At 39.1% G+C, this 24445-nt stretch overlaps 1 protein-coding gene across 1 annotated transcript; it reads left to right on the plus strand.

Annotated features, from left to right (window-relative positions):
• Nucleotides 1-23461: 23461 nt before the first annotated feature.
• LOC149211738 (uncharacterized) lies at nt 23462-24231 on the plus strand. The gene is made up of 2 exons (XM_089388469.1): nt 23462-23564; nt 23744-24231. Exons 1-2 carry the CDS (start codon nt 23462-23464, stop codon nt 24229-24231), a joined length of 591 nt encoding a protein of 196 aa, XP_089244595.1.
• Nucleotides 24232-24445: the final 214 nt, after the last annotated feature.

The following is a 24445-nucleotide window of genomic DNA, read 5'->3' on the forward strand; positions in this document are numbered from 1 at the left end:
ATGGTTTTGGAGCATTGTATCTCATCTGAAGTGTTGAACCTAGGTATTGGTTCTAAGTGGTTTTGAACCATGGTATTGAGTAAGGCCTAAGACTATAAAAGGGGAAGGAGATCATTAGGCAAAGGTACTCAAGGATTGAATATCTTATGAAGAGCAAGATCTAGAATACTGGTCATTGGGTTATGGTGCACAGCTGGATCTAGATCAAGGAGGAACCTGAGCGCTAGAAGAAGGATAAGTTCTATTGATGGATCAAGATCTTAAGGCTTGAAGAGAAGTATCTTTGTGTGATTTTGATCTGTTATATTTGGCGCATGACTTGATCTATAAATCTGATGATCTTGGCATAATTGATGTCTGAATAGTTGAAAAGGGTAAATTATCTTTTACAGATCTGTTCGCAGGTTCAGCATATCAAAGGCACATATAGACGTTGGTTTGGTAATTCAGAACTGTGTATAAGCAAGGCTGCCTTAATATAACAACATACGCACACAGGTTCTGCATATTGAAGTAGTGTATGTCTCATAAAATATGTTTTAGCTACTTCTGTTTATTGCTGCAATGTTCTGGGTTTAGGGTTGGTTTCTGGTTACTGTTACTATATTCGGGTTACAGAATTAAGAGAAGTGAGTGTTTGATTCAGTTTTGGTTGGCGCAAGGGAGATTGGTTGATGCATATATATTTGATGGTTGATTAATATTATTGATGGATCTAGTCTGAAAATTTATGAAACGTGGTCCATGGAAGAAAAGAGAAGGTTGTAGCCTTCTATAGGTCAACACCTATGTACTAGTACATCAGCTAGTATAAGAGCTAAGGGGATTGTAGCTCCCTTCCAGGAGAAGCTGGAGAATGAGAGAAGGTTGTAGCCTTCTACAGGTAGAAGCCTGCGTACTGGTATAAGACCACACTAATACAGAAATATTGTAAAAGTAAGTTTCTTATTAAAAGAAGATAGAGATGAATTGCAACAGGTGGTTTTCACCCACATTGGGTTTCCACCTTATATCTTGTGGTCATGTGTGTGATTGTCTGTACTGTTTACTGCGCTTGATTACCGTTTTATGGTTTTGATACACAGATTAAGATAAGTAACTAAATTAGAAGTCTACAAGATATACACAGTTTTCTCTAAACACGGTTTCGTATATACGCAGGTTTAATTAACAGAAGTAGCGTATATCAATTTTTTTATGGAAATGAAAAATTATTAAACTGTTAATACTGATTCACCACCACTCCAACCCCCCCCCCCCCCTCTTAGTATTATTTCCAACATGAATCGCCTCAATCTGACATTGTATGTGAAAGTTATCACATTTTGAATTTTTTGACAAATAACTAAAAAAACAACTTCTAGAGTTGATACGGCATGGAACACATATTTCATTAAATTTGGAATTTTTTTATTACAATGACATCAATAGAGTTAAGGTTTTTGGTTATTTTGAAATTATAGATTCATCATTCAATTCCAAATTTAATGAAATATGTGTTATGGCATACAATGATGTAGCAATGATGTCAGCAATTTGACTGTTCAGGTACGATGGTCACACAGGCTAATATCGTTCTAACACATGACATATCGTATAGTTTGAATTGACGTAGTTTCATCGGTTGAGATTTTGGTTTGGCCAATTAGGAGGCACCATCTGGCCCATTTGGAGGGCACCACATGGGCCTCAGGGCTCATGCAAAATTTTGTTAACGTTTTGATCGGCCTCAGCAGGGTTCGACTGGACGACCTAATTTTAACTAACCAAACACCTTACTGCTCTGCTAACTCTGTTGCTTGTTTATAAATGGTGGGTCATTTATATTTATTTGGATATGGTTCTATGGTTTTTGGGGGTGGGGGGGGGGGGCAATTGGCGGGATCTTCCAATTGGCCTCGGCCCCTAATTATATGGTATATCATACGAATGTGGTAGAAACAAAGTGGGGCGGGGAGGGCACATGACCCTAGGCCCGATCCATATGGAATGACCCACAACTGGGATTTGAAGCGGAGGGGGAAGACAGTTAGCCCAATTCACAATCCCAACTGTTGACCATAACCAACAGCGGAACCACCACCTGAGGGCTATGGAGTAGGGCTGGCGCATGGCGCCTAACCCGCAATTCTATGACATGTAATATGACCAGAAGCATGAAATCAAGTGGCAACATTGAACCCATATGACCGATCCTGGTGGCTAAGAATTGACACACAACCTTTATTGGCGCATTTAAGTATTTGACAAATTGCACAATTTTTGGCAAAATGTTCGTTGCTCTCATGCTAATTTTTCACATGGTGGTTTTTCTAAAGGATGAATTCGTTGCCTATTTTTCCAGTTTGGTCATTTTCCATGATTCATAACAGTGAAATGGAGGAGGCATAAATTTTTCCTTTTTAAGCCTTTTTAAGCCCAAGAAGAGCCTACACAAAGGTTTTTGGGCATTTTGGACACAGTGACAACATTATTTTTGTGATTTGAGCATTGTATGTTGATGTAACTTACATTTTGAGCATATTATATATAGGGCCAACATTGGAAGATGGACTTGGAGACATTGCCCAAGAGGGGTGAACTCCGTTATCAAATTGTTGTTTTGTGATGATGCATGTTGTTTATTTCTTTCTCTGGTTATATCTGCAAAACTTGACTAAAATTAATATGCTTATCTTCTTTTGAAAATTTGATCCATTGTCCACAAGACATAAAATACCTTGCAAAGTTTTTCAAGAATTCTTCAATTTCTAATTTCAAATCATTCACTGACTATGAGCATCCATCCATAATGTTTCCTCCACAAGGTGGAGTAGAATCATCAAATAGAATATGAAAGTAGTTTTCATCCCAAAAAATTACAACTATCCAAATACCAATCAATACAAGCATCCTTGAGATAATACTAGACATATGTTTCTTGATTATAGACATCATTAGTGTAAAATTGTAGGCACAAGAAGACAAGTCTTCTAACATTTAGTTATAGTTGCTTGGACATCTTTGATTCCCTAAGACCAAATCTTGAATAAAGTTTCTTTAACCACATCTGCACATCCTTGACCATGAGGATTAGAGAGTGAAACTTGCAATGGCTATAGTGTACTCAATGTTGGTAGAATATACCACATATAGTATATCAAATCAAATGATTGAATACCCTCTATCCATTGGTGGTAGTATGATGACAATGGGAAGATCCTATAAAAATTTATGTGCTCTTTAGTCCACACACCTATCATGAAGAAAAAACACCAGAAATAATTGATTTTCAAAAAGTGATATCTTCCTCCCAAAGTCTAATTGTGATGAATTTTATTTTTATTTTTCCTCCCTTTTTTGAAATTGGTGATTTTCCAAGAGAATTTATATTTACAACATCCCATGTATGAAAGTGTAAAGAATATAGAAGAACAATATGAAAATTATTTTCACTTTATTAAATACCAACATAGGTCCGTCTTAAGCACCGATCTAACATGAGCTAAGAGGGATCAAATTTGTTCATGTACAAACTTATATTAAAGTGAAAGAAAACTACGTTTATTTTGTTATTGATTAAATTGTATTCATGAATGATATATATTTTTAAGTATACTTCGATATTAATTCATATTAAAATATTTTATTCATAACCTACATTGGATATATTATTGTATACAACCTTAAAATACTTTCTTTTAACATTTTTTTAACTATCTAGTTATATATGAAGTTGATATTCATGTAAGTTGGTTAACATAGATCTTCAAGTAGTTTATTTAAATAAATTATTAAAATATTTTTGAAAAGTATAAGGTTTAAACATCTTCTTCTCATATTTCTTTTACTTCTAATTACTTTACATGGATTTATATTAGGTCATATGGACTACTATTTAAATATGCATGACATATTCTTTTTTCTTTTTTTCATTATAGTTGACATTACTTTTCTATTTAGAGAATATTTTGTTTTTATTTTAAGAGGGACACGCGTTAACTCCAATTTGAGCATAAACATACTTACACAATTTGAGCACAAACATACTTACACATAGCTTTCACATTGAGTTGTAAAATGAACCGATCAAAACACTTAAAATAAGTTAACACATTAAGATTCATCCTTTCCTGGAAGAAATAACTCATATTCACTTCTATTAATGTGTTAATTGAATCGATTACAATATTCCTCTACACTTTCTATAAGAAATTCTCCATGTTTTTTTATAATTATCAACAAAATATTGAAGAACTTTAATTAGAACCAATTTAATATTACTTATTAAAACTTAAATGAGTCTCCATTACCTTTGTTCACTACTAAGTGAAGAATAAATAAATATATATAAAAAAATAGAAATCCATATCTCTGGTAGAAAGAACATTATTCATAAAATAATCTCCAAGTTGATAGTATATGGTAAGATACATTACCAAATGTCTAAGACAAATCCTGGCCAAAACCTTTAAGCTTTATTTTAATGGGACATGATAGTGAATTGAACGTTACAACATTTATATAACATTTATATACAAATGATGCATTGTAGTTTTAAATTATTTTTTGAAAATTTTGATTTTTTGAAAAAAAATAATTTATCAAGTAAGAGTTGGACCTTCTATTAAGCTAGCCAATAATACATAATTTACATGAAGCCACACCCACTTTGTGAGAGTTCAATAGACAGCAGGCCATGCAAAAACCAAACCATGCACCCAAAACCAAGAGAAGCCTAAATAGGAAAAACCGGGGATATACAACCAAAAAATTATGGCAAAAAGCAAGCAACAAACCACCTGGTGGTACAGACATGCACCAAATGAAACCTTGAACTCCTTGGAAGAGGAGTCCACAGAACCGGGGCCCACAAAAAGCCACAAATGACCCAAGCGTGAGGGTCTAACGATCTTTGTGGATTGGGTGGACGAGAAGCGTGAGGGTCAACCACCCAATGAGGGCGGTTTTCTCTCACCTCTCGCCACAACGTGTCGCATGAAGAGTGGAATTTGGGGCCAACCTCAAAAAACCATAAACCACTCGAACCCTGCACGATATACCACCTGTGGTTTTAAATTGATTGTCTCGCGAAAAAGCATGCATGCTCTTTCGCCAAGAGATAACCATCAATCCAGTCCAGCGAGCAGTTCTTGAGCCTTCCTCCCAGATTCTCTGTCAAACACCATCTAAGAAATATGAAAATGGATGACCAAACCTGTGGTACTTCCCGAGTCAGTCCTTTCACCATCCAACCGAAAGAAATCAAAACTTTGGAATGCAGCCAAAACCAAAAAGGTCAGAAGGTTTAGGGTTCTCCATCCTCCCGCTTGTCTCTTGAATCCCTTTGATCCATCCTGTTAATCCATAGTTCCATGTCTTTGTTCGCCTCACAGAGACAATCCTCTCACAGTTTGCATGTAGGTAACAAATCCCAAGCATACCGAGAACCCCTGTCCCTATTGGTGACTCCTGCATTTGCCAAACAATCCGATAACATGTTAGCTTTCCTTTTCACATGGAAAAATCTGACAGATTTTAGGGTTTGCAGGTGGGAGTAGACACAATGAAAGACCTGCAAAAGCTTCTAATGCTTCGACACTTTATCTGGAGAAGTTCCATTGCATAATTTCTTGGCCGTTCTAATAATCAATTCTGAATCTTCTTCAATTATAGCATTATGTGAATTTGAATCCACCGGGATTTCCGAGCATTTCTCTAATGCCATGAGCTCAGCGATGTTATTAGTGGCCTTACCCATGTGGCCATGGAAGATTTTCTTTATTTCCCCCTGATCATTTCTTATGGCACCCCCAAAGCCAGCTAATCCTGGGTTGCCCTTAGATGCTCCATCTATATTAACCTTTAAGAAACCATAAGGAAGAGGCTTTGAAATGCTAACATCTGTATTTATTTGGCTCACTCCCTTTATTATTCCTTGAGGACTTATGGATTGGAGACCCAAATGAAGTATAATACTCTCCTCTTAGGGCATAGGAGGATCCTTAGGAAGTGTCCTCAACAAGCTTCTTACTGTTTCTTTGAGCTGCCTTAAAATTTTATTATGTGTTGGGGCTTGCTTGTATTGTTTTTGAAGATCCAACTATTGCGCTCTTTCCAAAAATTCCTGATTACAAAGCCTAGAACCAGAATCCAGGCTTTATTAATAATATCATTCCCTGAGAAGTTCTTCCTCCAGTTCTTCAAAGTGTTGGATATGCTGAGACTATCCTTATCAATTTGTCTAAAGATTGAGGGCACCTAGTCCCACACCTTGGATGTGAAAGGACAGAGATTGAGAAGGTGTTCCATCATCTCCTCATGTGAGCCACAGAGGTAACATTTGGAAGGACCAATGAAGCCTTTCTTTAGGAGAACCTCCCAAGTTAAGATCTTCCTTTGATGCACTAGCCAGATGAATAACTTTATTTTCATCCAGTGGGGGCTTTGCCATAGTCTCTTCCAGACTTGATCAGGATTCAAATAGTTAAATCCTATAACTTCCTGTTTAGCCTCTTTGAGGTTAAAGTTACCTTCGGTGTTCTTTCCCCATCTTAATTGGTCAGTTGAGGAGGAAACCAAAATATTTCTATGCTCTAGATCCTTTGTGAGAGTGTCCGCCTAGGCCTTCAAAGGACTCTCATCACTGTGTCATAGATCCTTCCAATTCCTCCATTTTCCATTATTCCTTCCCTGGTCCCAGAAGTATTTTACCAAAAATAGACCTTTGCTAGCTGTGTGACTCTTGAGAGCTGCTAATTCATCCCTATAAAGATTGGGTTCCTGTTGCTAGTTGTCCTCCCAAAATAGAGCAAGGTCCCCCACTCGGATTTCCCAAAAACAGTGTTGCTGAACAATACTTTTATTTTCCTAGGCAAGGTTCCAAATATGGGTGCCCCTAATTTTCCCTGACATTCTAATGTGATCCTTCTCCTACCAATACTTGGCATATTTTTGTTTCCAAAACTTAACCCAGGGAGCAGTCGACTCCTTGATCCATCTCCACCAAAGCTTAGCTCCTAAAACTCTGCTGAGGGTCTCAGAATCATGAAGCCCCAAGCCACCATGGCTTTTGGGCTTGCAAAGCTTGTCCCAGGCTACTAAATCCCACTTCTTTTTCTCTTCCCCTTTGCCCCACAGAAATTCCCTTTGTATTCTCCTTATTTTCTGCCTAATGCCTTGAGGAGCAAGAAGAACTAAAAACATGAAAATGGGAATAGCCTACAAGACCGCCTATGTGAGCACAAGGCACCCTGCCAAATTCAGTGACTTGCATGTCCATTTTTTGACCTTGTCCTAAAGTTTATTTAATATTGGCTCCCACAGTTTCTTTCTTAGAGGTTTCTCAGTAAGAGGAATGCCAAGATATTTGGAAGGTAGCTATTCCCTTTGAAACCCAAGAATTCTGGTAATGTTTATCTGAATAGAAATATTAGTGTTAAAGAAAAAGACTTAGGACTTGTTGAGGCTTACCTCTATGCTTGCTGCCGTAGCAAAGTCATTTAATATATTTTTGATTGCTCTGGCTCTCCTGCCTGTGGGTATGCCCTGCAACATTCTATCATCCACAAATTGTTGATAAGTGTTTGCTACTCCATCTAAGGTGAGTTTGATACCCTGGATTCATCCTTCAGCATTTTCCCTTTTGGTCACCCTACCTAGCCCTTCCATCATGAGGACGAAGAGGAATGGTGAGAGCGGATCTCCCTGTCTAAGTCCTCTGAAGGGTGTGAAGGTTCTTGATGGAGCTCCATTAAGCAGTATGGAAAAACTGGCCGTGGTGACTAGCGCCATAACCCAACTTATCCAATTTTAGTCAAAGCCATAGGCTTTTAGAACTACTCTTATGTAGGACCATCTTATTTTGTTATAGGCTTTCACTAGGTCCAAATGAATAATCATACCAGCTTGTTTGTTGCATTTGAGAGAGTGTACCACCTCATGAGCTTGGATGATATTGTTGAGGATTTGTCTTCCTTCCACATAGCCTGTTTGCTCCTTCGAGACGAGAGAAGGTAGAAGCAGCTTGAGTCTATTGGCTATCACTTTGGAAATAATTTTATACACCACATTACATAAGGCTATGGGTCAAAAACCATCCGGAGTCATGGAATTTTCTTGTTTTGGGATCAAAGCTATGAAGGAAGCATTAAGAGCCTTCAGAACCCTTTTGGATTTTCTTGAGTCTTCCACAACCTCGAGGATATCCTGTTTGATTGTTTCCCAGTAAGCTTTGAAGAAGTCTACATTGAATCCATCCGGGCCTGGTGCTTTTCCATTCTGCATTTCATTAATCACTTCACTAACCTCCTCTTTAGACACTGGCCTGTTAAGATTGTGGTTGTCCTCTCTGGTAACCAGATGAGGGATATACTGAGTGAAATGGTCAATGAACCTGGATCTATCCTCCAACGGCTCCTTTGCAGTATTGAAGAAGTGTTGTACAAGGACCAATTCCATATCATTGTGAGAGACAAGCTCAATCCCTTGAGAATCTTTGATATTTGGATTCTGTTGTGTGCCATGTGAGCCATGGTGGATTTATGAAAGAACTTTAATTTCTTTCTCCCTCTCTAATCCATTGTATCCTTGATTTCTTCCTCCAAAAAATTTCCTCTTGTAAGCATCAATCTTCCCATTCTTCTTGCAAAGAGTTAGTTAGTTTTTTCCGCTCTTCGGTGAAGCCATCTGTGATGTTGATCTGATTGATCTCCTGGAGCTTCTGCTCAGTTTCTCTTTTGGCTTTGAAGATATCGCCAAATTCCTTTTTGTTCCAAGATTTAAGTCTGGATTTGATATGTTTAAGTTTCTGTTGGAGCATGAACATTTTAGTGCCTTGAATGTTCAACTCCTCTCTCCACCATTTATCAATGTTACTAGTGAATTTAGGGTGTGAGAGCCAGGCATTTTCAAACCTGAAAGGTCTGTTTCTCAGTGTGCCCATAAAGGTGGCTTCCAATTGTACAGGCTAGTGATCCGATCCTCCAAAGGGAAGAATGGAAGCTGTCATGGCAGGGCCTGTGAGAAGGAGGTCCTCTGAAATAATAAATCTATCAAGTTTGGAGGCAACTTGAGAAGCCCCTCCCCTCTTGTTGTTCCATGTGAAGGTTCCATTTATTGTTTCACTGTCCACCAGTCCCATGTTCATAATGAAGTTCTGGAAGGCCATGGAGTCTCTGCCTAGCTATCTAATACCTCCTTTAAATCTCTGAAAGATATCTTATCATATTGAAGTCTCATGCAATGATCCAGGGCATACTGGGTGTCTTGCTCTTAGTTCCTCCAGGGAGGTGAGAAGCTTGAGTTTGTCTACTTGCCTTTGAGGTCCATAAACCTTTGTAATCGTGTATATCTCCTTATCACCTATAGGTTGACATACCAAGGAAAGATAGTTCCTGGATACTTCAGCAACTAGGATTCCAAATTTTTGTGGATCCCATAGCGTGAGAATCCCCCCCTCCGAGCTATTTTCCTTAACCTCTAGATACTCATACTTGATTAATGACTTATTATGAATTTCTCTTATCTCATCCATCGAACATTTTCTCTCTTGAATAAAAACCATATTTGGTTTTTCTTCTTTCATTATGTTACTAAGATTTCTTTGTTTCCTTCTATTTCCTATGCCTCTAATATTCTAGGTTGTGAGTTTCATTAAGAAAGGTTAGTAAAGGAATAATTGGTGAGATCTTTCATCTTACCTTAGTTGATAATAGTTTTCCACATTCGTTCACCAACTCAGTCTGTATTTTTCTTCCTCTTTTCCTACATGAGTTCTTTGGAGATTGTGCCTGTGAATTCTCCATCATTTTGACCCCACTTGGTTCCTGGCTTTCATGATTTCTTTTGAATCTAGCTCCCTTCGATTGTGACCTCCGTACAAAGAGTTGTTGTACTCTTTCATAATCCTCTTTTGGCAGGAAGTACACTCCTATGATCTTTTCTTGTTCCATAAATTTCTCTAGATCTAGATTTTCCCTGTCTAGAATCTCCTGTAGTTCATGGTCCTCCGTTCCCACTTCACTTGGAGTCATTTCATGGTCCCTATTGATCTCCATACAGCTTGGTAGATCATCCTTTTGCTGGTTGTTTACTGTGATATCCTCCATGTCAGCTTCCTTATCCTGCTCCTTGGTTATGTTCTCCATGTCCTGGATTGTATCCTTGTTCCCCTCTTCTTCCTCTAGGATCTTGAAGCTGTTGTGTCCTGTATGTCGGTCCTCATTTATCTTCTTGTGTGGATTTTTACCCCTTTTCCCTTTGCTCCCAACCTTGGTGAAACCCTCGTGATCTCTATCCATAGTAGTTTTCCCATTACCTTCCATATTGATTGTTGGGCAATCTTTGAATAGATCCCCATCTTCATGGCATTTGCGGCACCTAAATGGGATGTGCTCATAGTCCACAGTCTGCACCCATTCTTCATCATACACTTCTAAAATTATCGCCTCCGGAAGGGCTCTAGATAAGTCCATTTCCACACATATTCTGGTGAAGGAGGCATATTTTCCTTTCAGAGTTGCCTCTGAGATCTTTAGAAAATGCCCCAGCTTGTTGCCTATTGTTTTCAAATATTCTCGTAGCGAATAATCCAGAGGAAGGGAGTATAGTCTGATCCAAACCGGAACTAATGTGAATGTTTCACGTTTGGGGACAAAGTTCATCATCCATGGTCGCATGTAGAGTCCTGCTGCAACATAGAAATATGGCCCCCCTTCGAACACTCTATCTTTGTCCTCTAGGTTGTGAATACCACTATGAAGAAGCTCTTAGAATCTAGATGTAGATGTATTTCCCCCTTTGGCTTCCAATGGCTCCTTATCCAGACGTGTATAGCCCTTTCCGTCAGCCATAACCCCATGAACTTGCATATGATCGCATGTCCCGTCATATGATCCTACGCGCTTGTATCACTGGATTGCTCAATATGACCCGAGGAACAATGCTCGAATTGGGTTTGCAGACCCTAGTTGTTCTTATGGAAGTTAGTTTTTCATTACTACTTCCTTTCTCCTTTTCTTTACTTGTGTCCTATTGATCCCCTTCCTGATCCTGAAGTCTGTTTCTTCCAGATGTTCCCTTGCTTCTTGCCTCTGATACCTTCTCCAGAGGTTTTTTGAAATGCTTCTTTCCCATGTCCTTACTTCCCTTTGTAACTACTTGACTGTAGGAGGGAGCAGTTCCCCCCTGCATGTCCCGCCATGGTAACCTATGTCAAAACCCTAGCACCAACTCCAACCCTAGCTCAAGTTGCAATACGCAATCTGCACATTTGCTGGTTAATATTAATTTGTTGAAGACCATATATTCTTTCTTTCTATAATTTGAAATTTGAAAAGTAATTACTTTTTATTTAACTTAATTGAAAAAAATAAATAAATAATATTAAAAATATTTTAAAATAAATTAATTTTTGAAAATTTTGATTTTTTAATAATTTGAAAATCGAAAAGTACTTGCATGTAATTTAATAAAAAAATAATATTTAAATTTTATTAAAAATATTGTATTGATTAATTGTTTTAATTTATATAATTAATTTAAAATTTAAAATTGTTAGAAAAATAAATTTATAAATTAATATTATATTTATTAATTAATTTTAAATTAATTAATAATTACTAATAAAATATATTAATAGATTATTTTAAGTAGTATTTGTTTTTTTATTTAAAAATATTTTTTATTAAGATTTTTACATTGTAATAATAAATGGCTTAAAACAATATATTTGACTGTCATCTTTTTATACAGTTAAATTAGAAAATGTCAGTGTCACACCTCGCCATAACAACAGAATGAAAACTTGAAAAATTAAAGTTTTTACCTTACGAATTTCCCAAGGCAACAATTTATTGGTTTTATCCCATTTTCTACCGGGCTACATTTATTATGCAAACTTATTTACATACGGGTCTGGTTACATTTGTTTGATTTTGATGTTGATGAGTACTGTGACAGTACCTCCCCCAATCTATGTTTAATGGTAACTCACCCGGAACACGACAGCTAAGCCCCACCTCGAGTTCAGACAAAACAATCTCTGACTAATAATTCTCAGCTGCGCTGTTGAATTAATGGTTACTGCAGTGGTACCACTTTCCTCATGATTCCTGATTGAATCGACGGAGGAAACCCTCTCCATTCCATCGAATGGCTAGGATTGCTCCAGATGATTTTGCAATCTTGTGCTTCTGGGATTTGGCACTCATTCGATGCATTTGGACCTGGCTCCCGGATGGTTTTCTTCGGTTCGTGAATTTGCAGGTTGGAGGTCTTCCCTATTCCACCTTACAAGGGCAAACCTGGTGCCTTCCCCACATGGAGTTTGGCAGCCCTTTTCAACAGGTCAGGTTAAGTTTTCCCCTGTTTTGTTTACCAGTTATTCTAAGTTCTACGTTCTCCTACTTTATGATTCCGTCGGTGAACTCTAATTCCGATTTCCATGTGGCAAGCAGTTTAATGCCTTGAATATGAAGCGTTGTCGGTTATGAGGGTGAGACAACTTCTTCTCCAGGCATGGCGCACGACTTCTCCGGGTAAGTCCACACTTCGGAACCCCTCTTGATGTAAGGACTGTGGTGGTTAATGGAGTTCGCCGGATTCAATGGCTTCATACACGTTTTCCTCTTGCCAGGTTGGTTTGCCCGTTTCGCTCTGGAAGGGGTTTTCGATCGCGCTCTCTTTTTTTATGGAGGTTCTTCCACAGTTTTGCTGCCCAGTAAAGGGGCTTCCAACTGCATGTACTCTGACTATGTATATTGTTGTAGTCCAGTTTTGTTGCCGAGTTTAGCGAGCTTTTCTACCCAGGCCGAGGTTTTTGTAAGAACTGCAATACCGATTTAGCTTCGGCTTGATGTCGTATAAATTATGTTTATTCATTGCTTCACTTGTACATGTGTATTGATGACTTGTTTGGCTCTAAAGTTGAGCTACCTCTGCTGCTCCTTTCTCTAGCCTGTCATATATAAAGATATAGGAATTTTAACTCTGTTAACAAGTCTCTCGACTCTCTTAGATTGTGCTATTGGCTGCTGCCTCTTGCTCTATTCGGATTATATATATATATATATATACTCAGTGAAATGTATATTTGTATCTATATGCATTTGGTTCGCTTTTGTGCTGGGTTTGGTTCTACCCTAGAATGAATGGTGGACTTTGGTACTCGTTATATTTTTATGCATTTCAGATTTTGGGGATTACTGGATAGTTCTAACGTAGAGATATGTTTTATTTCGTCATTACCAGTTTACTAATGTTCTGTTGTATATAAATGGGACTATCATGGCACAACTATACCTGATAAGGGGGGGTTTATGAGCTCTCAGGGTTTTTTTGTACTCTTTTCTGATTGAGGGAAGCCCATTCTCTATACGACTCATTCTTTATTGAAGACTCTAGCCTATAGCTAACACATTAGGGTGCACAGGGGTCCTGTTGAGGCGCTGGTCATATTTGCTTTGTTTCTATGCTGACATACAAGGTAGCTTCATTGTAAACGTATGACTGCTTCTGACATCCAATAAACTTGGTATTAGTTAAATCTTCCAGTTAACCCACATCTCGTTTCTACAATTTCACCTTTCTTCTTGTTTGTGAAAGAAATGTTCCAGTTTTGTTTACTTTCAATTGTTCGAAAAGAGTACTTTAATCTTTTGCTGGAAGAAGAGTAAATACTATAATTGCTGAAAGATAAATAATATTTAAAGCTTACTATCTTGCAACTTTTCTCTAAAATTTATCTAGAAACACTACCAGTTTCCCTAAAGGTCTTCGGCTTTAGCTATAGGTATGAATTTATGGCTAGTTCCTCCTCGGTTTATCTACAACATGAGTCTCCCAGGTCTCTCCTAAGTCTTTTCACCTGGTCCACACGGCCACAGGTGTCTCAACAGGTGCATATAGCCTGTCTGTAAATAAAAGAATCTCTGCGTTTTCCGGCTGAGAGCCATTTGTTTACCCCATACCCATAGCCACTTTTCCTGCAATAACACTCCCCAAAATAGGGTTTCCCAATTGAAACCCTCTAACAAAATCTAACCAGATTACATAAAAAAATACCAGACAACATTGAATGGAGCTTTTCAGCAACAAAGTAACTTACAGAAAAGGCTTGACAGAAATTGTACTTACCTATGTCCCGGTATGTTCAGTATTTATTTCTCTCGCTCTTTCAGAGCTTCATAACCACCGGTTCTCTGCTTGTCTTCCTCCCGTCCACGAGATTTGTCTGCACGACCAAATCTCCCCCCAAGCTTGTTTGCCACACCACAGCCTTTAGCAAACCTTTTGCACGTTCGTGCCCATGCTATCTGGTCATCACCAGACTTAGCATAATTTTTTCTATCATTGTTCCGTCTGTCCCCAACAGCACGGTCATTGCCCCACCCCCCCCCCCCCCCACCCCCTACCTTCTTTCCCTTGGGTGGTTACGGTTGGGGAAGGCAATTAGGGTTTTCCCCTTATGCTAGAAATTGTTCTCTTTTTTTTTTTAAACAAAACAACTTCCCAATGAGAAGTTACAATATTTGATATTACTCGGTTAATGCTCAAACTCAGAGTTAACAATATTATTAATCAAAACATAAAATAATAACCTTGTCCAATGTATTCACCTACAACGGTAATAAAATATTTACAAATTTTCTTGGGTCATTACATCTTCCCCCCCTGAGATTGGACATCGTCCCGATGTCTTTCAGCCATGAACAGCCCTGGATAGGTCCTTTTCATAAGTTCTTCATCTTCCCAAGTGGCCTCATCAGGCCCAAAGTGTTGCCACTGCACTTTAACTTGGGTAATATCCCGCTTCCGCAGCGTTACTTCTCTTCGATCGAGGATGTTCAATGGTTCGACTTGGATTTCTCCTTCCGGTTTTACCTACAACATGCAACATCCTAAGTCAGTTTTCCTTTATGGAATTTATTTAATTCTATCTACCAGGCTATTCCTTACCTGTATTTCCTGCCAGTTGATCACATGGTTATGATCATAAACATATTTTTTCAATACAGAAACGCGAAAAACGTTGTGGACCCGTATATGACTAGGCAAAGCGAGCTGGTATGCTACCGGCCTGATTCTAGCCAAGATCTGAAATGGTCCACAGAATCGGGGTGCTAGTTTAGCACACCTGCCCGACTATAATGTGCTCTTTTTTGCTCGGATTCTCACGTACACATGGTCACTGACTTGATACTCTTTAAATCTCCTCTTCCGGTCAGCAAAGTTCTTTTGCCTATCTTGAGCTGCTTTTAGATTAACACGTATCCTTTTAACCAGTCTTTCCATTTCTTGAAGCATTTCAGGTCCTAGCACCAGCCTGTCTTCTGGTCCACCCTAACTTGAGGGGGTGCGACACTTCCACCCATATAATACTTCAAAGGGGCTCATCTGTAACGATGTATGATAACCATTATTATATGCAAACTCAACTAAGTGTAGGTAATCTTCCCACTTATGTGGTTGCTGCATCACATATGCCCTTAACATGTCTTCCAACACCTGATTCACCCGTTCAGTCTGCCCGTCAGTTTGAGGGTGGTAAGCCGTGCTAAAGTTCAACTAGGTTCCCAACTCTTCGAACAATGTTTTCCAAAATACCGATGTAAATTTTACATCACATTCTGAGATTATTACCTTTGGTAGCCCATGCAGTTTGAATATATTTTGCATGAAGATATGGGCGATCTGCACGTCTCTATAGGTAGATTGTACCAATATAAAATGTTCTACCTTACTTAACTTGTCCACCACCACCATGATGGAGTCGTTGTTCTTCTGTGACTTAGGCAAACCTGTTATGAAATCCATAGAAATGGTTTCCCACTTCCACTTTGGGATGGGCAATGGTTGTAATAATCCAACAGGATGTTGTTGTTCTGCTTTAATTTGCTAGCATTCTAAACATCGTGCCAAATAATCCGCCACGTCTTTCTTCATTCCCAGCCAATAATATCCCTTCCGTAGTGCAGTAATCATATTTTGATACCCTGGGTGTCTAGCGTAATGACTCCTATGATACTCATCCAATATCAGATTTTTAATGTTGTGTTGGTTAGGCAAGTATAACCTTCTTTTATAATACAACATTCCAGCGGCATCCAAAGCATAATCCGGCTGTTTTTCTTTGCTGGTTGGTTGCTGTACTTGCTGGTTTAATTGCTGATAAACAGCGTCTTGTACGGCTGCCTTTTTAATCATTTCCCCGAAGGGGCTTTTGCCTTCACTGCAAGAAATCTCGTACAAGTTTTGTAATTTGTGACTCAAGGCATCTGCCACTCGATTCTTTTTTCTCTTTATATGCTTGATTTCAAAATCATAACCACTTAGGAAGTCCACCCACCGTGCTCGCCTTGCATTCAGAGTGGCCTGGCTGAAGTAGTTTGTCAAGCTGTGGTGATCTGTCAATAACAGAAATTTTCTTCCCATGAGATAATGTCGCCACATTTTCAGGGCATGAATCACCGCTGCCAATTCTAGATCGTAGGCAGAATGGTTCTTCTCATGCTCCTTTAACTTTCTTGATTCGTACACTATTACCTTCCCTTCTTGCGTCAACACCCCTCCTATTCCTTCTTTACTTGCGTCCGTGCACACCACATAGTCTTTGTTAGGATTAGCTATGCTTAGAATAGGTGCGGTGGTGAGCAAGTATTTAAGTTTCTTGAAACTTCTTTGACACTCAGGGGTCCATCTAAAGGCTCTTCCCTTTTTCTGTAAGGAAGTGATGGGATAAGATACCCTCGAAAATCCCTCCACAAACCATCTGTAGTAGCCTGCTAACCCCATGAAGGATCGAATGTCTGCCACATCCTTGGGCATTGGCCACTCCATTATGGTCTTTATCTTTTCGGGGTCCACAACGATTCCTTCTTTGGTAATTATGTGCCCCAAATATTGTATTTTCTCCTTGAATAAATCGCATTTGCTAAACTTAGCATATAACTTGTGTTCCCGAAGGGTTTGCAATACTAACCTGAGGTGTTCCCAGTGCTCCTCCATCGTTCGAGAATAAACCAATATATCGTCTATGAAAATCAGCACAAACTTATCCAAGTACTGATGGAATATGTTGTTCGTCAAACACATAAAATTTGCGGGGGCATTGGTCAATCCAAAGGGTAACACCACCAACTCATAATGACCATACCTTGTTCTGAAAGTTGTCTTAGCTATTTCTTCCTCTTTAATTCTAATCTGGTGATATCCTGATCGCAGGTCGATCTTTGAGAAAAATTTTGCCCCTTTTACTTGGTCAAATAGTTCATCAATGTGGGGTAGAGGATATTTGTTTTTGACCGTCAGTTTATTCAGCTGCCGATAATCCATACACATGCGAAGAGTCCCATCTTTCTTCTTAACGAACAACACTGGTGCTCCCCAGGGTGACACACTGGGGCGAATGTATTTTTTGTCCAGCAGCTCCTGCAATTGCATTTTTAACTTCGTTAATTCTGGTATGCTCATTCTGTAGGGTGCCCGGGACACTGGGGCTGCTCCTGGCACTAGTTTGATTGTAAATTCTATGTCTCTTTTGGGCGGTAGGCCAGGAATCTCTTCTGGAAATACATCTGCAAAATCTTGAACTATGGGAATACCTTCCAATGCAGCTGTTTTGTCTTTGGAGTTGGCATAACCCACTTGAATGGCGTAAATCTGACATCCTTTTCTGATGCATTTAGCTAGCTGAGAGGCTGTTATGGGCCGAATTTGCATTGGTCACTTAATTCCCTGCATCTCTTTCTTTATTCCCAACTCGTCCTTGTAACTGATAGTCTTGGTTTTACAATTAATTATGGACCAATGTTTTTCTAACCAGTCCATACCGATCAATATATCATACGAGCCAAGAGGAAGCACATTTAGATCTGCTGTAACTGACTGTTTAGCTATCTTTAAAGGGAAATTTTTGATCTTAGCGTTCACCCGTCTTTTGGCCCCTATTTCCAACTGAACTAACCAGGGGTCCTTAAATTTAACAGGTTGCAACTTAAAATGCTCCACAACTCTAGGACTTATATAACTTAATGTTACACCAGGGTCAATTAAAACAGTTACATTAAGGTCTAAGAGTTTACCTTCAAATTTTACCATGGTCGGCCGATACTCCACCTGACGATCCTCCAGAGCAGCATTAATCCTGGGTAGGCTTCGTCCTACATTGCCAATCGTAGATGCTTCATAGACCTGAGAAACTTGTTCAGTTTCTTTCCGTTGGGGACAATTTTTCACATAATGGGGCCCACCACAGCCCCAGCATTTCACGGGGGGCCTTGCTGTCCCCTCATTGTCCATTTTTCCAGGCTGTTTTGTGGTTCTGGACTCATTAGGGAGTTTTAACCGGAGCGGATTCTTCTTCATATTTTGGCTATTCTGTCCCTTGGCATATCCTTTGATACATCCACCACGATTTCCTTTAGTACCACCAGCCGGCTTGTTGTCTTTTTTATCGCCCCATTTCTTACCTAGATTTTCTCCCTTCTGCTTGTTTTGTTGGAAGCAGATGTGAGCTTTACGAATTGCCTCGTCCATTGTCCTTGGGCTATCAAACTCGATTCTCTCCCGCATGCCCAAAGGTAGACTACTAACAAATATTTGCATTTTAGCCTTCTCCTCCCAAATATAAGGCACGTAATGGAGCAGTGAAGTAAAACGAGTAATAAATTCATCCATAGTCTGTTGCCCCAACCGCAGATCGTGGAATTCCCTAGCCTTCTCGTCATAAAAACGCTCGGTCAGGTACCTCTCCTTGAAATATCTTTGAAATTTCTCCCAGGTGATGTTCGGTTCACTTACTCCTTTTACCATCTTAACTTCTTCCCACCACAGGGTAGCCTTTCCCTGTAATTGGAAGATGGCCAGCCGTGCCTTAAGGTTGGTATCGTATTCGTATAGCTGGAAATATTTATTCATGTTGATCAACCATGCTTCAGCTGCTTCCTCCTGTTCCCCGTCAAAGTGTGGCGGCTTAATCTTACGGAATTCTCCTTGCAACTCTACTCGTTGCCTTTTTGATGTCTGTTGTTCAGAAGCATTGTTAGATCGTTCCTCTTCCCGTCCTTTTGACTCTTCGTGTTCTGTGTGGTGATTTTTCTCTTCCGACATTCCTTGCTGCTCGGCGCTGGGATTCGGTGGAGGCTGATTCTGTTTGTCAGACAGGCTTTTTATAATTCTCTCTTGTTCCATAGTTAGCCGTGTGTTATCTTCTCGTAACCAGGCCATTTCATTTTTCAATTCCTGCACTGTCTCCAAAATAGCCTGATTGGTATTGCGGGCCTCCTCTCCGAGCTGTACCCATAACTTGGGATTATGCTCAGGGCCAGGTACAGGTCCCTGACCCATCACATTCCTGTGTGAAGCACTGTCTCCTCTTCTCATACTGTCACTCTTTCACCTGTACTAACAGAACACAAAAAAAATTACAGATGAATAGTCACGCATAAGAATTCTCTAACTGTTCCTTGATATGGAAATAAATTATCTTCTATTAGTCTAATAGCTCCAATTCCCAGAGGCCACAGTTTTGTTACTGGGCTCTGATACCATATGTCACACCTCCCCATAAAAACATAATGAAAACATGAAAAATTAAAGTTTTTACCTTACAAATTTTCCCAAGGCAACAATTTATTGGTTTTATCCCATTTTCCACTAGGCTACATTTACTACGCCAACTCATTTACATACGGGTCTAGTTACATTTGTTTGATTTGGATGTTGACGAGTACTCTGACAGTACCTCCCCCAAGCTATGTTTAATGGTAACTCACCCGGAACGCGACAGCTAAGCCCCACCTCGGGTTCAGCCAAAAAAATCTTCGGCTAATAATTCTCGATTGCGCTGTTGAATTAATGGTTACTGTAGCAATACCACTTTCCTCGGGATTCCTGATCGAATCGAAGAAGGAAACCTTTTCCATTCCATCGAACGACTGGGATTGCTTCGGATGATTTTTCAATCTTGTGCTTCCGGGATTTGGCACTCATTCGATGCATTTGGACATGCCTCCCGGATGGTTTTCTTCAGTTCGTGAATTTTCAGGCTCGAGGTCTTCCCTATAGCACCTTACAGGGGCGAACCTGGTGCCTTCCCCACATGGAGTTTGGCAGCCCTTTTCAACAGGTCAGGGTAATTTTTCCTTTGTTTTGTTTACCAGTTATTCTAAGTTCTACGTTCTCCTACTTTATGATTCTGTCGTGAACTCTAATTCCGATTTCCATGTGGCAGGCTGTGTAACACCTTGAATATGAAGCACTATCAATTATGAGGGTGAGACAACTTCTTCTCCAGGCATGGCGCACAACTTCTCCGGGTAAGTCCACACTTTAGAACACCTCTTGATGTAAACACTGTGGTGGTTAATGGAGTTCGCTGGATTCAACGGCTTCATAAACGTTTTCCTCTTGCCAGGTAGGTTTGCCCGTTTCGCTTTGGAAGGGGTTTTCAATCGTGCTCTCTTTTTTTATGGAGGTTCTTCCACATTTTTGTCTCCCAGTAAAGGGGCTTCCAACTGCATGTACTTTGATTATGTATATTGTTGTAGTCCAGTTTTGTTTTCGAGTTTAGTGGGCTTTTCTGCCCAGGCCGAGGTTTTTGTAAGAATTGCAGTACCGATTTAGCTTCGGCTTGATGTTGTATAAATTATGTACATTCATTGCTTCGCCTGTACATGTGTATTGATGAATTGTTTGACTCTTAAGTTGAGCTAGCTCCGCTGCTCCTTTCTCTGGCCTGACATATATAAAGATATAGGAATTTTTAACTCTGTTAACAAGTCTCTTAACTCTCTTAGATTGTGCTATGGGCTGCTGCCCCTTGCTCTGTCTGGATTATATATATTTAGATTTTTACTCAGTGAAATATATATTTGTATCTATACTCATTTGGTTTGCTTTTGTGCTGGGTTTGGTTCTACCCTAGAATGAATGGTGGACTCTGGTACTCATTATATTTATATGCATTTCAGATTTTGGCGATTACTGGATAGTTCCAGCATATCTAGATATGTTTTCTTTCATCATTACTAGTTTACTACTGTTCTGTTTTATATAAACGTCACTATCATGGCACAGCTATACCCGATAAGGGGGGGTTTATGAGCTCTTAGGGTTTTTTTGTACTCTTCTCTGATTGAGGAAAACCCATTCTCTATATGACTCATTCTCTATTGAAGACCCTAGCCTACAGCTAACCCACTATGGTGCACAGAGGTCCTGTTCAGGCGCTGTTATGGTGCTGGTCATATTTGCTTTGTTTCAATGCTGACATACAGGGTAGCTTCACTATAAACATATGACTGCTTCTGACATCTAATAAACTTGGTATTAGTTAAATCTTCTATTTAACCCATGTCTCGTTTCTACAGTTTCTCCTTTCTTCTTGTTTGTGAAAGAAATGTTCCAGTCTCTTTTGTTTACTTTCAATTGTTCGAAAAGAGTAACTTTAATCTTTTGCTGGAATAAGAGTAAATACTATAATTGCCGAAAGATAAATAATATTTAAAACTTACAGTTTTGCAACTTGCTCTAAAATTTATCTAGAAACACTACCAGTTTCCCCCTAACGGTCTTCGGCTTAACTATGGATATGAATTTATGGCTAGGTCCTCCTCGTTTTATCTACATCATGAGTCTCCTAGGTCTCTCCTAAGTCTGTTCACCTGGTCCGCACAGCCACAAGTGTCTCAATAGGTTCATATAGCCTGTCTATATATAAAAAGAATCTCTTCGTTTTCCAGCTGAGAGCCATTTGTTTACCCCATACCTATAGCCACTTTTCCTGTAATAACACTCCCCCAGAATAGGGTTTCCCAATTGAAACCCTCTAACAGAATCTAACCAGATTACATAAAAAAGACTAGACAACATTGAATGGAGCTTTTCAGCAACACAATAACTTACAGAAAAGGGTTGACACAAATTGTACTTACCTGTGTCCCGGTATGCTTAGTATTTATTTCTCTCGCTCTTTCAGAGCTTCGTAACCACCAGTTCTCTGCTTGTCTTCCTCCCGTCCGCGAGATTTGTCTGCATGACCAAATCTCCCCCCAAGCTTGTTTGCCAGACCACAGCCTTCAGCAAACCTTTTGCACGTTCGTGCCCATGCTATCTGGTCATCACCAGACTTAGCATAAATTTTGCCATCACCATTTCGTCTGTCCCCAACAGCACGGTCATTTTCCTCCCCCCGCCCCCCCCACCTTCTTTCCCTTGGGTGGTTACAGTTGGGGGAGGTAGTTAGGGTTTTCCCCTTATGCTGGCAACTGTTTTCTTTTTTTTTTTTTTTTAAATAAAGAAAAGAAAACAACTTCCCAATGAGAAGTTACAATATTTGATATTACTCGATTAATGCTCAAATTCAGAGTTAACAGTATTATTAATTAAAACGGAAAATAATAATCCTTGTCCAATGTTTTCACCTACGGTGGTAATAAAATATTTACAAATTTTCCAGGGTCATTACAATCAGTTAACTGAAAAACTGAACATATAAATACATTACGTAGGGTTTTTGCTTTGAAAACCATCGTTCTTTTAACTGGTAAATTCACAGGTAGTTAGTTCAGGAGATGAGTATAATTATATAAAGAAAATATAGTTTAAGTAGATAAAATAGTTTTTATTATATTATTTTTTATTAATTTTAATTAAAGTTTAGTAAAGAAAATACAAATTTAAGCTATTTTTAATTGTAAAATTAGAAATTATAAAAATTTTTAAAATATTAAATCTATTTATACATTCAAAAAATATTTTAAATAACATAAAATCACAATTATTTTAAATAACATAAAATCATAATTTTAAAATATTTTAAATAATATAAAATCACAATCTTATTTATAACCAAAAACACCATTTTACTTATGGATTGGTTGGTTGGGGGCAGTCGGCTACCACGCACCCCACCAACGATCGAACCCCCTTTGTATGGCTGCACTGCAGCATATAAGTTGTAATGTGATGTAACTCGATGTGACAGGATGTCAGCGTGTTCTGATAAATATATGTACAAAAAGAAAGCCCATAAATGCTTCTTAGGGGAACTAGCCCCTCCCAATTAAAATAAATTAAATTAGATTAGATTGCTATAAAAACCATTTTATCTGTAAATTAGATTACGGCACTAGGGCAATAATGTTTTTAATTTCTTTCAAGTTGTTGAAATCGTTCATAAAAGAGAATTTAAAAGAAGAAGGTGTCGTCGGAATTTCGGAGGAGCTCTGCGACTGAATGAAAACGCGCGGGAGGGTTTCAAGGTCTAGGGCTTTCAGGCCTCAGACGGACGAAAGGAGGCAGATCGAAAGAACAGAAGAGCCACTCGGGTGAAGGTAGGGCTCGGCACGCGAAAAGAAGAAAAAGAACTGGAGGTAAAAGTCGGACGGACTGAAGGGACCTATGGAAAGGAGGCAGGGGAGGGGAGAGATCCCCTCCTTCAGAAATATAGTAGCAGGGGAAGCAAGCGGGACCAGAATACATGGAAGCCAAAAGGAGAATAGTCGAGAAGCGCCGGTACTGGGAAATCGATGGCAAGCAAGGACGGGAAACAGATGCTTGCCTAGGGCACAGAAGAAACCAAGGTACGTAATTCCAAGTAATAAACTAGAAAAATACAGATGTTATATGAGAGATCATGCCTTGATATGAAAATTTGTTGGGTTTTGGCAGTCTGAAAAGGATTTAACTAAATGGATCCAACAAAGATGGAAACCGAAAGGGCATATAGACCTAAAACTAGGGGCAAAGGGTTTTTTCACAGCTATCTTCGCAAATCTGGAAGATAAGGAGAAAATTTTCGAAGAAGGGCCATACTTCATGAACAATGCTGGGTTATTTATGAGGCACTGGGAGGATAGATATAACCTCGATAATGAGAAAATGCTAGCAGCACCCATTTGGGCTAGACTATTCGGATTACCGATGGAATTCTGGGATCCTGATATTTTGGAAGGGATAGGTAATTCAATTGGAACTTTTGTAAAAGTGGTTGAATCAACCAAAAAGGGGAAGTATACTTCTTATGCAAGGATATGCGTTTATATGAACATAGCAAAGCCATTATCAGAGTATATTGAACTAGAGTACCATGATGAAATATGGCAACAGACAATAGACTATGAACATATCCCCTTCAGATGCAGGAGATGCCACGAGTACGGACACTTAGCTAGGGAATGCCACCTGAACCAAGAAGTGAAAATGAACAGGATACAAGATGAGGAACAGAGGAAAACAGAAGGAATGTGAACGGAAGATGAGGGATTTAAAGAGATACAAAGAAAGAAAAAATCAGTCAAGGAGGGAACAAAGAACCAACAAAAGGGGAAATCTGGGGTAGGTGAAGACCAGAACAGATTTCAAGCCCTTCAGGTGGAGGAAAATGAAGATGAAGGAGAGGGAGAAATACAGGTGGATAATGAGAATGAACCAATGGAAATAATAAAAGAGACCAAAGAACCAA

The sequence above is a fragment of the Pinus tabuliformis genome, chromosome 1_1, assembly GCF_031772625.1.
Source record: "Pinus tabuliformis cultivar Carrire ecotype Pingquan chromosome 1_1, CPIR1, whole genome shotgun sequence".
NCBI lineage: Eukaryota > Viridiplantae > Streptophyta > Pinopsida > Pinales > Pinaceae > Pinus > Pinus tabuliformis.